This window comes from Callorhinus ursinus, unplaced genomic scaffold (assembly GCF_003265705.2).
Source record: "Callorhinus ursinus isolate GAN/ISIS: 27379988/994484 unplaced genomic scaffold, GSC_fseal_2.0 scaffold3, whole genome shotgun sequence".
Lineage (NCBI taxonomy): Eukaryota > Metazoa > Chordata > Mammalia > Carnivora > Otariidae > Callorhinus > Callorhinus ursinus.
The window spans coordinates 35,546,423-35,561,994 of NW_027397065.1; the positions used below are offsets into that span (position 1 = coordinate 35,546,423).

Below are 15,572 nucleotides of genomic sequence, written 5' to 3' on the forward strand. Positions count from 1 at the left end.
AACAACTACAACAACAACAAAAGGCAGAGTAGCTATACTTATATCAGACAAAAGAGACTTTAAAAATGATAAAAAGAAACAAGGAAAGTCATTATATAAAGGGGTCAATACATCAATAAGAGAAAAACAATTGTAAATATTTATGTGCACGACATTGGAGCACCTAAATATATAAAGTGAAAACTAACAGAGCTAAAAGGAGAAATAAACAGTAATACAATAATAGTTGGGGACTTTAATACCCCATTCTCAACAATGGATAGATCATCCAGACAGAGAATCGATAAGGAAATAGCTGATTTGAACAACACTATGATCAAATAGACCTAATAGACAGATACAGAAGCTTCTGCTCAACAACAGCAGCATATATGTTCTTCTGAAGCACACATAAAACATTTTCTAGGATAGATCATATGTGAGGCTACAAAACAAGTCTTAGAAAAATCAAGAAGATTAAAATTATACCAAGAACCTCCCAAACCACAGTGGCATGAAACTAGAAATCAAGAGCAAGGGGAAAACTGGAAAATTCACAAACACATGGAAATTAAACAACATCTTCCTGAACAAACAATTGATCAAAGAAGAAATTAAAGGGGAAAAAGATTTCTTGAGACAAATGAATATAGAAATACAACATACCGGAACTTACGGGATACAGCAAAAGCAGTTCTAAGTGGGAAGTTTACAGCAATAAATGCCTACATTAAGAAGCAAAAAGAGCCCCAATAATCAACATAACTCTATGCCTTAAGGAACTAGAAAATAAAAAACCTAAGCCCAAAGTTAACAGAAGAAAAAAATTGTAAGGATTAGAGCAGAAATAAATGAAATAGGGAACAGAAAAACAATAGGAAAGATTAACAAAATTAAGAGTTGGTTCTTTGATAAGATAAACAAAATTGACAAGCCCTTAGCTAGACTAACCAAGGGGGGGGGGAAGGATCCAAATGAACAAACTGAAAAATGAAAAAGGAGACATTACAACTGATAACACAGAAATACAAAGAATCAGAAAAGGCTACTATGAACAGCTATTCACCAACAAACTGGACAACCTAGAAGAGATGGAAAAATTCTTAGAAATAAACAAATTACCACTAAGGAGACTGAATTAGTAATAAAAAAAAATCTCCCAATGAAGAAAAGCCCAGAACCAGATGGCTTTATTGGTGAATTTTACCAAACATTTAAAGAAGAATTAACACCAATCTTTCTCAAACTCTTCCAAAAAATTCCAACTGGAGATCCTGTTTGGGAAACTCAGAGTAGCCTAGAGTGGCCCCTCATCTTCCCACCCAGGCAAGGGGGCTGAGAATACATTTTATGAAGCTAGCATTGTCTGATATCCAAACCAGAAAATAACCCTACCAGAAAAGAACACTACAGGCCAGTATCCCTAATAAATATAATGCAAAACTCTCACCAAAATACTAGCAAACTGAATTTAGTGGTACATTAAAAGGATCATTCACCATGATCAAGTGGGATTTATCCCTGGGATGTGAAGATGGTTCACATACATCAACCAATTAATGTGACATATTACATTAATAAAGGGAACCAAAATAATACCATCTCAATAGACACAGAAAAAAGCATTTGACAAAATTATCATCCATTTGTGATAAAAACTCTTAACAAATTAGGCAAAGAAGGAACATATCTCAACATAATAAAGGCCACATATGACGAGCCCATAGCTAACATCACAGTCAATGGTGAAAGGCTGAAAGCTTTTCCTCTAAGATCAGGAACAAAACAAGGGTGTCCACTCTCATTACTCCTATTCAACAAAGTATTAGAAGTACTAGCAAGAACAATCAGGCAAGAAAAAGAAATAAAAGGCACTGGAATTGGAAAGGAAGAAGTAAAATTGTCTCTATTTGCAGATGACATGATTTTATACAGAGAAAACTTTAAAACATTCAACCAGAAAACTTAGATCTAATTGATGAATTCCATAAAATTGCACGATACAAAATTAACATACAAAAATCAGTAGTATTTCTATACACTAACAACAAAGTTTTTGAAAAAGAAAGAAACTAATGCCGTTTACAATAGCATCAAAAACAATAAAATACTTAGGAATAAATTTAACTAAGGAGGAGAAAGCTCTCTATTCTGAAAGCTACAAGACACTGATGAAAGAAATAAAAAAAGACACAAATAAATAGAAAGGTATCCTATACTTATGGACTGGAAAAATTAATATTGTTAAAATGTCAGTATTACCAAAAGTCATCTATAGATTCAATGCAGTTTTTATCAAAATTCCAATGGCATTTTGGTTCACAAAAGACCACAAATAGAAAAAGAAATCCTGAGAAAGAACAAAGCAGGAGATATCATACTTTTTGGGTTTAAGCTATACTGTAAAGATACAGTCATCAAAACAGTATGGTCCTGGCATAAAAGCAGACACATAGGTCAATAGAAAGAATTGTAGAGTCCTAAAACAAACCCAATCGTATATGGTCAACTAATATTTGGCAAGGAAGGCAAGGGCATTTACTGGAGAAAAGGTAGTTTCTTCAATAAAATGGAGCTGGGAAAATTGGATATTCACATGTAAAAGAATGAAACTGGACCCCTCTCTTACATCACTCACAAAAATTAACTCAAAATAGATTAAAGACTTAAATGTAAGACCTGAAACTATGAAACCCCTAGCGGAAAACATAGGAACAAAGCTCCTTAACATGGATCTTGCTAATGATTTTTTTGGATATGACACCTAAAGCACAAGCAACAAAATAAGAAGAAACAAGTCGGACTACTTCAAACTAAAAAGCTTCTCCACAGCAAAAGAAAACCATCAACACTGTGAAAGACAACCGTCAGAATAGGAAAAAAAACATTTGCAAACCCCATCTACCTGGTAAGGGGTTAATATCCAAAACATATAAGGGAGTCATACAACTCAATAGCAAAAACAAACAAAAACAAAAGCAAATAACCCAATTTAAAAATGGGCAAATGACCTGAATAGGCATTCCTTCAAGAAAGATATACCAGTGGGTACATGAAAAGATGCTCAACGTCACTAGCCCTTAAGGGAAATGAAAATTAAAGCCACAATGAGATATCACCTCATGCCTGTAAGAATGGCCATCATTAAAAGATAAGAGCTAACATATGCTGACATAGATGTGGAGAAAAGGGAACATGTGTGCACTGTTGGTGGGATTGTAAATCGGTATAGCTCCTAAGGAGAAGAGTATAAGGATCCTCAAAAAATAGAACCACCATGAACAGCAGTTCCACTCCTGGGAATATACTCAAAGTGAACAAAACCACTAACTCAAAAAGTTATCTGTGCCCCCATATTCATAGGAGCATTGTTAATCACCACTAAGACATAGAAACGATCTAAATGTTCACTGATGGGCAAAGGAATAAAGAAGTTATGGTGTATATACACAACGGAATATTATTCAACCATAAAAAATGAGGACATCCTACTATTTGCAACAATATGGATGGAACTTGAAGGCACTATGTTAAGTGAAATGTCAGATGGAGAAGGACAAAACTGTACCATCTCATCTACATGTGGAATCTGAAAGAGCACAACAACAGACCAAACTCATGGAAAAAGAGATCATCAGACTTGTGGTTACCAGCCGTGGTGGTGGGGGGGGGTGGATTGGAGGAAAATGGTCAAAAGTTTCAGTCATAAGACAAGTAAGTACCGAGCTATAATGTACGGCACGAGGACTGCAGCTAACACTGTTGTATGATATATAGGACAGTAGTGAAGGGAGTAAAATCCTGAGTTCTCACCACAAGCAGAGAAACTTTTTCCTGTGTTACCTTTCTTTTCTTTTTATGAGCAAGACCTCTATATGAGGAGATGAATGGTAGCTGAATCTACTTGTGGTAATCATTTCACAATCTATATAAATCAAACCATCATGCTCTATGCCTTAAACTTATACAGTGCTGCATGTTAATTACTCCTCAGTAAAACTGAAAAAAAAATTCCACACAGATTAAAGATCTAAACAGAAAAAAAAAAGCTACAAAGCATTAGAAAAAATAGTGAAGACTAATTTTATTTTCTTGGGAGGAGGATATGTAAGGAAGACAAATTCTAGAGATTGAGAAGGAAAAGAAGATCGGGTTTGATTACATAGGATTTACATCTTCTATACTGCAAAGAATGCCCTAAACAAAATTAAGGGATGAGCAACCTCAGGAAGAAATATTTTTAACACATTTTACAGAATAAAGTTTGCTATTTGAAATACATAAAAAGCTCTTACAAATCAGTAAAAAGTGACGAATGAATGAAAACCTGGGCAAAGAACATATAAATAGAGATGTAACGTGCCAATAAAAGTATGAGAAGACACACAGCTTCACTAGCAATTAATTAAGTATAGATAAAATAATGAGGAGAAATAATCCTTGGCTTATTAGATTGGAGGAAAAAAAAAACATTCAAAAGACTGATAACCACCAAGACTGCCGTGGCTGAGGGGAAATGGGCTCTGTCAAACACAGCTGGTGGGGGCAGAAATGTAAACTAGCTCTCTGGGGCTGGGGATAATTTGTCACTGTCTGGATAGCTCTCTGACTCACTGTGCCCAACCGAGAAGCCTGTTGACCTCCGTGCCTCGGTTTTCCCTCCCTAGGAATTGGGCAGGGCGATAAAGGGCTCTTTGTGTAGGAAGAGTGAGGAGGTTGGAAAATAAAAGTTAGGAACAATTATAAAAGTACAAATGCAAAGATCACCAGCCATTCTGATCACAATGGTCACCTCTGACCCAAAGAGCAACCCCCACTTCCTGCCTGGAACATTCCAGTGCTAGTTGGTCTCAGTGGGGGCAAGATCCAGCAGGACCCCCACGAAGAGAAGGAGAAAGCAGAGGGCACTTCTGACAGACAGGGGCAGAATCTCTGGCCCAGAGGGCCAAAGTTCAGGTGCACCAACTTCCTCGTTCCTGTTCTGTCAAATGGCACATTAATAAGCAAGAAAGCGATTCAGGGAAGAATTTCCAGAAGGACAAAAAACTCATCAGGTGTGTCAGATCTCTGACATTCAGGAGCCATGTGGGGAAAGACGCACACGCTGACTTAAGCACGAAAGTATGGATGCTTTAATTAATCCGGGGTGAATTTAATTGCTTTAGTTAAGTGGAAATCGGGTTAAAAATGATGCAGAGCATGCTGGGGTGTGTTAAAAACATGACATATGAGTTGGATGAATCGATAAATTAAAAGTGCACAGATGTTTTAATTAAACCCAGGGAAGTTAACGAAGATCGCAAGAGACTTTTAAGCCTATGATTAATTCAATTCATTTAAAATACCTGTAGAGATATGGGGATGCCTCCATTTTGAGAGTTATAAAAGTTCTCAATCGGTAAGTGCTTAAGCTGTTCTTAAGAAACGTCTAAGTTGTGTGTGTGTGTGTGTGTGTGTGTGTGTGTGTGACTGAACATTAATTACATAATGAATATTTAAATTCTTCACAGTACACAGTAAACCTTTCTGCAGCTCAAGTCCAGAAATGAAGTCGCTTTTCACTTATTGTGTTTCAAGCAATGAGACGCGTCTGCAAATTATTGTTGTCTTGTTATCTATAAGCACGGAAGCTTCCAGAAGACCTAGAGGGTCTATTTATTTACTGCTGTCTCCCCAGCTGGTAGAGCACTGCCAGACATAGTGTAGGCTTAGGAGTTAGCTGAATTTCCCTTCATTTTTACTGGCTGTGTGACAATAGATGCTATTTTCAGCCTTGATTTCCTTATCTTTAAAATGGGACAAGAATTCAGGAGTACCTACCTGATTGTGTTTTTAAGAGGGTAAAACGAGATAAGGTCTATAAAGTGCTATGTACAGTGCCTGGCAAATAATAAGAAATCTATAAATGGATTTTATTATCATTTTTATTAGGAGAAAATTATTCTGACTCATCCCATTATAAAGGGACAGGTAAGGGTAAAGCACCCTCTTTCACATCACCCATCCCAGCTGACTTCCTCTCTTAACACTGCTTTATTTACTAATACAGAAGGTTTTCCTAAAACCCTACTACTTCTCCTACTCTGCATCATTGTTGACAGCAAGTTCCCCCAGGGTTAGTTAGGCACTCTGCTTCCTAAGGCCGCTTGGCAACTTACCTAGTCACTTACAAAGGGAAAAAAAAAAAAACAAAAACCTTTTTGGCCTCCAAAGCAATTTAACTTGGGGGAGGGCTCACTGATTTAAGCCCCGAGAAGTGATTTGTTTGGTAATACAGCAAGCACAGGAAACGTGAATAGCCAGTTTTGGAGGCTGTGGGTACGGACTCACAGGAGGCCACTACATAATGGGGAATGCAACTTCTACACGCTGGAGGCGGGCCTCCTCCTCCTCCGCGAGCCGGGAGCCGGGGTGGGGGTCAAAGTGACGTTGCTGCTTCTGGTCACAACTCTCTTTGGGGTGTCTCAGCAGAGTTCAAGGGCAATGTTATCTAGACTCAGACTTGAATGGCACAAGAGTCTTCTGGGGATCCCATAAGAATACAGATTCTGATTCAGAAGGGCTGGAATCAGAAGATGATTCTGATTCATCAGGCCTCAGGGTTTGGATATTCAACAAGCTCCCCAGGCTGAGGCTAGTACCCCAGACCTACTTATTAACTGAATCAGAAACGCTGGTGGGAGCCCAGCAAGCTGTGTATTAACAGGTGATTCTGATGAGTATGGTTCTAATGCCATACCTGGGCAAGTGCCTTATCTTCTCTGAGCCTCAGTTTCCTTAGCTGTGAAATGGGGATGATAATGATGTTATCGTTATGTTGTAGAGATGAAATGAGATAATCATATAAAACCCTTGGCATAGTGCCTCAGTCCCTTTGTACAAAGTGTTTTCCAAGTGCATCTACTTTAAGCCCCCTGTCCTGGGCCCTTGCTGCCAAGGAATTCCCGCACATTTTCTCCAGTTAGGGGTGGGAGGAAGGAGAGTTGGGATTCAGCCATCAAACCGCGATGTGCTGTGGCAGCCATCATGGCCCCTGGCCCTTGTGCATTAATGGGGATTGTGAGGGGAGCTGGGGGGAGCGGAGGGAGACAGGTGTGCAAGACAGAGTGTTTGAAGGAGCAACACACAGGGTGCATCCATGCTTGTTCCGCGGAGGACCGGTGTGGACCGGGTGTCTTTCACTGACAGGTGAGGCCAGCTGAAAAAGGAGGAGGGGGATTCTGTGTCAAGAAAGTTCTGTGGGAGGTGTTTCTGGGGCAGTGGGGAGGACCCCTCCACCAACAGGGAGGAGATAAAGGGCTTGTCATTCCTTTTCTGAATGCAGAAGTCCGCTAAGGGGAGTGACTAATGGGGAAAGCGGGTTACGAGGCAGTGTCCAGCTAGGACAGTCAGACAGCCTGAGCTGCCCATGTGGGCTTTGGGAGTTGTCGCTGCCCCCCTTTCAGGGGATCTTCCTACAAAGCCTCTATACCGTGTGGCCATTAGGGCTATAAGGCCAAGAGTCAGCCAGACATGGCCTCAAAATCTGGCCCTGCTATGTGACCTTGGGCAAGTAGCTTACTTTCCTTAAGTTTCTGTTTCTCCTGTAAAATAAGGAAAATAACAGGGATTTCAAAGACTCATGAAGACAAATACTAGCTAATATTTATGGAGCATTTGATATATGCCAGGCACGGTTCTACACACTTGACATGAATTTACTTTTTAGTCCTCACAGCAATGCGACAGGTAGTATTACTGTTTGCCTCCATTTTACAGATGAGAAAACCAAGGCTCATGGAGCTTATCTTTGACACCTAAAAATGGGTCCAGCTGACTGGAGGAGCACAGCTTCAATCCTAACAAATTCAAATTCTTGCTTTTGTTCTTAATCACTGTGCTCTTCTGAGATAATGCATATAAAATGCGGGATCAATGTCAACTCTCTTTTTTTTTCTTTCTTTTTTCATTCCTCCTCTTCCTTCCCTCCCTCCTTGCCTTCATTTAAATTTGTGCCTCAAAGTTGGCTGATTCATCACCACATGATTAATCTGATAAATTAGAACCCTGTTCTCTAGCACTCATTTGGTTCTTGCACATTTTCTGGCAATGTTTTCATCTTTACAAGTCTTATCCCCTAAATGCAAGTCACCAAACATTTAGAGACCACACACTGCTTCCTGGGTACCAAGCTGGGTGCCAGGAGGTGTGACAAAGGCGACGGCTAGAAACTTGTGATCTGGCAGGAGAAACGGAGGGAATCACCCAGCTAGAACCTGGAACAGCATGAAGGAAGGGTCACTGCCAAGATGTTGCCAAGCCCTGTGTGACTGCAGGGCCCTGTCTAGGGGTGTTTCAGGGAGGTGGGGACCTGTGAGCAGCAGTTTGATAGGAGAGGTTGGGATTGATGAGAACATTCCAGCTGAAGAAGCAGCATAGCCTGGGGCTATGACGCTTTATGGTGTATGGGCTTTAGTAGGAGATAATAGTGCACAAGCAACTTAAATCATGAAAGAACTTGAATGTCACTTTAAGAATGTTCTTTATTTTCAGAATATGGTCCTTGGCAACCTGCATCACAGCCCCCTGGGAGGCTTGTTAAAAATGCACATGCTGAGCCCCAGCTCAGTCCTATGGATTCAGAATTGGCTGGCATGGGGGTGACGAGCCTGGGAATATGCATTTGTAACAGCTTCCTCACGTGAATGTCTGCAAACCAAAGTCTGGTAGCCACTGTGGGAGGCACCTGGCTCCTGAAGGTGTTTGAAGAGAGTAATACCTGTACCTACTCCCCAGAGCACTGCAGAATGCTGGAGGTTGTGGAAAGGGGGAATGCCATCAGAGAGAGGCTGGTAGCCACATGCACAGGGCAGTGACTGGGAAGGTAGAGAGGAGAAATGGAGCAGAGCATGGAGGAGGTTGATGAAACAGGACTTGGCAAATGACGTGATGAGGGAGGTGATGGGATATCTCTGGGAGCTGGGAAGAGAGTGGCTTGAGCAACAGGCTCCAAAGTCAGATGGACTTTGATTTGAATGCAGGCTCAGCACTTTCTACTTAGTAAACTCTAGTCTCCTCTCCTATAGAGCTTTCTTGGGTTCAAACCCAAATCCTAGTGTGCAACCACGACACAAACTGCTTGCAAAGCGCATCTTCCTTATGCCTCACGTCTCTCAAGGCGAATTTCATGGTTGAGTATTAAGAGCATGGGCCAGACTGCCTGGTTTGAATCCCAACAATATCACTTGCTAGCTGAGTGACCTTCAGCAAGTCATCAAACCTCTCTCTGTGCTTCATTTTCCTCATCTGTAAAAGGGGATATAGTAGCCATACATAAAATAGGGCTACTGATGGTTAAATGAGATAACTATGTGGTTGCTTAGTACAGTGGTTGGCGCAGGGTAGGAACTCAATAAATGTCAGCAATGACGGATGAGGATGAGGAAGAGTTTGACTCGAGTGTTGGAACCCCAGGAGGGACTGGGTAGTGGGGACATTTGCCAGTGAACAGGAGAAAAATGGCAAGATGCCTGTTCTCTTTTCTCAAGCCTCCACAGAAGCTGGGTAGGAAATGAGACCAACTGCCAGAGAGAAGGCTTTATGTTCCCATGGTGGTGGCCTTTCTGGGCCTCCCTTGACAGCTGTGAGCGGCAGGGGCTGTCATTTCTAATAGCCCTTACCTACGCTCTCTCTCTCAAATAAATAAATAAAATCTTCAAAGAAATAATGTCTATGCCATTCAAAGTCCACATCACTCATTTAAGACTTAACATGTACACTTCCCACTCACTGATCCTGTGCATCCAGCCGACTGGAAGTTTTCAGAAGGCAGGGCCCTGGCATGCTGGCTCATCGTTGTATTTCTGGCGCTTAGTGCAGTACCTGACTCATAGCAAGCACATAATAAGCCTTTGTTGGATGCACGAGTGAGTTCTGTCCCCTCAGCTGACTTGGAACAATGTGTTAGAACCCTTACACATTCTTTTGATGTGAGGGTCAGTTCCATTTTGACTTCTGAGCCCCTCAGGACCCCAGCTCGGTGGGGGCTGTGGAATGAATGCTCAGCGAATTCATACTGACTGATTCCTCCATTCACTGCAAGGCTGTCTTCAGATGCCTGATGCAGACTGGCAGGTTTCTAAGAAGACAAGGAGCCGCTGTCTGCACCGCACATCTGAGGGCATGGGAGGTGCAGTGTGAGGTCAAGAGAGTAAATCCGTATTTCTGTCACTTGGACACAGAGCCGGTCGCTCAGATGTGATGGGAATCTCGCTTGCTAACATGGCAAATCTTTCCCCTGGCAGGAGAACTAGCAGGACTGGAGGCATCCTGGGCACAGCCTTCAGGGAGGGAACACAGCAAATGGGAGTTTGTGTTGAGTGAGGACTTGGGACTTGGGCCCTCCTAAGGCTTTTATCAAGAAAGAAGAGAAGCGATCATGGGCCACAGTTGGGAGATGGCATGTGCCAGTCTGCGTGGCAGGAGACTCAGGACCAGATGTCTCTCCTCTGCGCTTGCGAGCATGATTGCCTCACCCTGTTGGCTCCACTTACCTCCTGCGCACACTTCGGAGCTTCGTGCGCTCAGGAGCTATTTGTGAGTGGCAATCTGTCATAGCCACTGACAAACTGTGCAGGACCAATGGGGTAGGGCCTCACGGCTCTGGTGGGAAGGTACATGCACACACACACACACACACACACACATAACCACATTCTAATTTTTTTCTGATTAAAAACCAGAGGTGTGTCTTTGATATGATTCACTGACGAGGGCACAGCATCTTGCTAAAAACGTACAACGTCAGCCTCATCTCGAGAAAACATCAGACAAACCTGCATCAAGGGACATACTAAAAAATGCCTGACCAGTACTGTTCAAAATGATCGAGGTCATGAAACACAAGGAAAAGACTGAGGACCCTTCAGAGATTGGAGGGGACAAAGGAGACATGACAACTAAATACAATGTGGGGTCTGTACCAGAAAAAAAAAAAAGGCAAAATTGGAAAAAACAAAAGTCTGTAAATTAGTCAAGAGCATTGCTTCAGTGTTGATTTCCTTGTTTCAGTGACTGAACCATGATAATTTAAAATGCTGACATTAGGTGAATTCTGTACGGGAGCTCTATGTGCTATTTTTGCAACCTGTCTACAAGTCTGAAAGGATTTCAATATAAAAAAAACCTTAAAACATGGCAGGGGTAGTTAAAATAGGATTTATTTCATATTATTGATATGAGAAAGGATAAGATGGTATGTTTTAAGTACTTCCTGCAATGCCTGGTAGATGTTTAATACTTAATATCTATTAGTTGTTATTTAAAAACAATCTAAAGTGGAGGCTTAACTCACAAGTAACTCAGGTGCTAATCATTACATTTACTCACTTGAAGCTCGTACCATTAAATCTGTGTGCCTATTTTTTTCTGGTTGCTCACTTCATCACACAGGTGTAGTTAGCGATTTTTGTTACTCTGAGGAGCTAATATTTAGAAAATGAGATGTTCAAGGCTTGAGTCTCTCTCGAAGCCAGGCTGGTGCACATGGGCTCAGGTCTACTTTTGGGATTCTTGATGTGAAAAAGTGTGTGAGAAGCTGACTTGGCTTGAATGCTCATGACTGTGAAAATATTCCTCTCTTGATAGGTCAAAGGTGGCACTAACATCTTCTACTTACTGCAACTGATAAGTTTTCTCTTTTTAAAAAATTTTGGATTTTGACATTCTTCCTTTTAGAAGAAATTTATCTATGTAAACATAGTGAGGGGCGCATGGGTGTCTCAGTCCATTAAGCGTCTGCCTTCAGCTCAGGTCATGGTCCCAGGGTCCTGGGATTGGGCCCCAGGTCAGGCTCCCTGCTTAGCGGGGAGCCTGCTTCTCCCTCTGCCTCTGCCTCCCTCCCACCCCCGCTTGTGTTAGCTTGTGCACATGCTCTCTCTGTCAAATAAATAATAAAATCTTAAAAAAAACAAACAGTGAGTTGACTTAAAGAAATATGTTCAGTAAATAATAACATAGGTGGCCCATGAATTTGGCAAAAATCATAAAGGAGGTACACGAAAGAGTTCAGGAAAGAAAGGTTTGGAATATTTCCCTATATTGTTGTTAATGAAAGAGCTTAAACTGTGTCCATTTCAAAAATACTAAGGAAGAAGTATCTTTAGGGCAAAGAGGCAGTTTACTTCTAACACTCTTAAGGCAAATTTGCCAGGAATAAATAGGCAGACAAGGAGGAAACAATTTTATTCTTTAAATACTTCAATTTTGTCCACTGTAGGCATGAAGAGCTAAATTAAAATATACAACAAGTTCAAAGGCTGAATTCAGGAACAGCTCCTGAGTATGCAGGAGTAACTACTCTTAACAGCCGCTCAATATTTGTTTCGTAGGGATCAATTATATACCATGGCTAATGCACACTTGGAGCGTGCACCCAGCCACAGTACAGGTGGTGAATGCAAAACACACACCGAGAGTCCTTTTAAGCAGCTAAATGCACATGCCATTACAGATCCATAATGCAGAATGGACGCCCATCTGCAAATGGATTTAGAGAGAGGAGTTCTTAAATGGCTGAGATACTCAGGGCTGAAAGGCCAGTAACAGGATGTGCTGCCAGAGCACACATGGTTTTTAGGATTAATAATACATCGATGTGTGTCAGTGTTAATATACATTTACAGCTCACAGGCCTGCAGCGGCGGGTTCAGTCCATTTGCAGCCACATGCAAAAGGACCATTCCGTCCTTCCTCTCATTAATGCCTTCGCTCCTAGGAAAATTAGATAACGCAAGAAAGGCCATTCAGACGATATTGAGTTTTTCCCTCCTTTATAGCATTCACCAGGAACCGTGCTTGGCACAGGGATGCACTGTGTCATCCACCTGCCCCCCATCATGGTGCCTCAGAGCCTGACTGAGCAAAGCACTCAAGGGTAGGAGCTCCAGGCTCCACGGTCTACTCGGTCAGGTGTCCACATGTCATTAGAGTGTGCAGAGAGTGTGCAGAGATGACAGTCCGGTGGCCTCTAGCTCTCTTTTCCTTTTGTATCTGATGAGTTTACCAAAACATTTGCATTATTTCGTGATAGAGGATATGTCGGTAGGTGGCGTCATTTAGGAATTAGTCTCATGCACGCATACACGCACAACCAAATCCAGAACTTCATGCACGAGGAAGTCCCATTCCCTCAGCAGTCTGCACTTCAAAAGTTGGGGATCACCCATCTTTGAAATACTGTGAATATCTGAAATACAGTTTTCCCCAGCAACTGTGGTGAGCATGGGAAAAAGGGGTGGCACTATTCAGCATTTACAGAGTAGCTTTATTAATAATTGCCTCTCTCAGAGCATCAAGGCAGGATGGTCTTTTAAAGGAGAGCACATAAAAATATTATATAAATATGTAAATAAATATAATGTCATATACATAAATAAAAATGGTAAATATGAACCCTTTGAGGGATCACAACATGTTCTGCTAAGAGCTTTGGGTGTGTTTATCTCATCCCATCCTCACAATGAATGTGTGAAGGAACCCCCCACTTTTCCAGAAGAGGAAACAGAGACTCAGACATGTTAGATCCTTTGCTCAAGGTCACACAGACCCTCACGTGGCAGAGCTGGGGTTCAACACCCAGCTGGCTCCTCAGCAAGGGCCCTGAACCTCTCCCTCACTGCTTCTCAGCCCGGGGTGTGACCTCCTGGTGGGTGAGGAATCAGGGTAGTTGGTTTTCACTGGTGTTTTTTTTTTTTTAATGAAATAGAGTAGAATAGAAAAAGAATTATGGAGTAAAGAGCAGTAAGTTTTGTGAACGTTTAATTTTAATTTTATAGTTGTATTTACCTAGAACATACACGTGCGTGTGTATGTGTGTGCACACTGTATCTAAAAAGTGTGGGAAGCTCTGCTCTCCACTACGCTTGCCTCTGATAGACCCCCTTGAAGGTTATGCTCAAGGTCTCTTGCAAGCTAGATATGCAGCCCCTAAGTCCCTGTTTTGTGAGTCCCTGTTCATTTTCTCTTATATTACCTTTCCCCCAAGAATCTGAGGGCCCCAGCAATTCTGTGCAAAGGAGTGTAGATAAATTAATAATACAATTTAAAACCGATTCCACCAAGATAAATAGCGCTTCCTAGATTAAGAGTGTAGCTGGCCAGAATGAATGAAATTTACTAACCCTGAGATGCTTAATCTTCCATTACATAGAATTTAATGATTATAAGGAGTGATGGTAATTCACTTTTGCTTTTACAGGAAATCCAACCATCTCATTTTTAGCAAATCTTTCTTCTCAGCACACCTTGGTGCCAAGGATAACCTCCATGCTCCTATAGGTATATTGGCCAATTGTCATATATTAAAGCCGGCTCTTTGCTCAAGGGTTAGGGCTTCTAGCATGCATGAGTTTACAAGGTGTCCCAGTGGAATTTTGGGGGGAGGCTGCTTTGGAGCACCCTCGCACCACCCCCCCCCCCCGGCCAAGAAGCCTAGGTTTTGTTTTCCAGCCATAGCCTGGAAGTAGTGGCAAGTACCTTTAGCACAGTCTGCTCCTAGAAATCCTGGGAAGCAGTGACACAGTCCGGACACACATTCACCATTCCCGTGGCAGTTACGTGGACAGTCCTGCACTGAATCTGAAAAAGAGAGAAACTCAGCAACTACCTTTTCCTCTGCCTGCTGATGAAGCAATTTCGTCATCAACTGCCCGCCATTTCTGAAGAGCAGTGGGAGTAAACCTCCAGTACCCACAGGGGATTGGCAGGAGCGTGAGTGAGCGGAGGGCCTGGGAAGTTAAGGGGACCAGTGCAACTTGGATGATGTGAGGAAGTAACCACTGCTCTCTATTTGACAAGCACCCAGGCAGAGATGCAGGGTTTAGTACTGCTGCAACTTCTGCTTTTTCAAAAGAAACGACTTGTTTGATTTTTAAATCTGAAATTTCCCATGTCCAAATGTTGACAAGTTTAAAACATCATGAATGCCGGCCCCTTCCCACCAAGCCCCTCCAATATCTGACTCTCAGTCTGAGATTTGGTTTGACATGTGGGATATCAGCCTTTAGCCTCGGGTACAGGGGATGAGTCTCCAAACGACAGTGGATGTTCCTGATCTCAGGTTTGCAGAGTAGAAAAAAATTCTTACTTTAAGGAAAGAAAAATCCAAATGTGTAAGACTGGCCAATGGAGGCACGATTTGGGGTGCATTAAGTAGTAGGTTTTAGCTTGTCCAAAAGTCCTTTTATGCTTACCTTTTTTACATCTTATTTTTCATGAAAATCAATTAGTTCCCATTCGTTCTAACCAGCATAGCCATCCTATTACATGATTTACCTTTCTCTGTGTACTCTCAGGTCATCACTTCAGAGGGATCATTTAGGGACTTTTTCATGTTGATTTGGGTCTACACAGACACAGGCATATTCTTTTAAAATTATTATTATCCTAACTTTTTGCCTTAAATTAAAATAAACATTTAGAATTTCAGGTTCCAAATTACTAAGATGATGAAAAGAAAAACGCAAGCCACTCTGCCCAGGCTGTACCTTTACACAGCCCTTGGGGAGTTGGGGTCATTGACTTGGTGATGTTGCATGAAAGACTATAAAGTCAGA

The 15,572-nt window shown here is 41.7% G+C and overlaps 1 protein-coding gene across 5 annotated transcripts in view; it reads right to left on the reverse strand.

Annotated features, from left to right (window-relative positions):
- Positions 1 to 15,572, reverse strand: part of TENM2 (teneurin transmembrane protein 2) — a 1,506,090-nt gene that overhangs the window by 155,833 nt on the left and 1,334,685 nt on the right. For all 5 annotated transcript variants that reach the window (XM_073890196.1, XM_073890205.1, XM_025867075.2 and 2 more), the window contains one exon: positions 14,494 to 14,595. In XM_073890196.1, the coding sequence (XP_073746297.1) occupies positions 14,494 to 14,595 (102 nt within the window). The remainder of the gene's footprint in view (positions 1 to 14,493; positions 14,596 to 15,572) is intronic.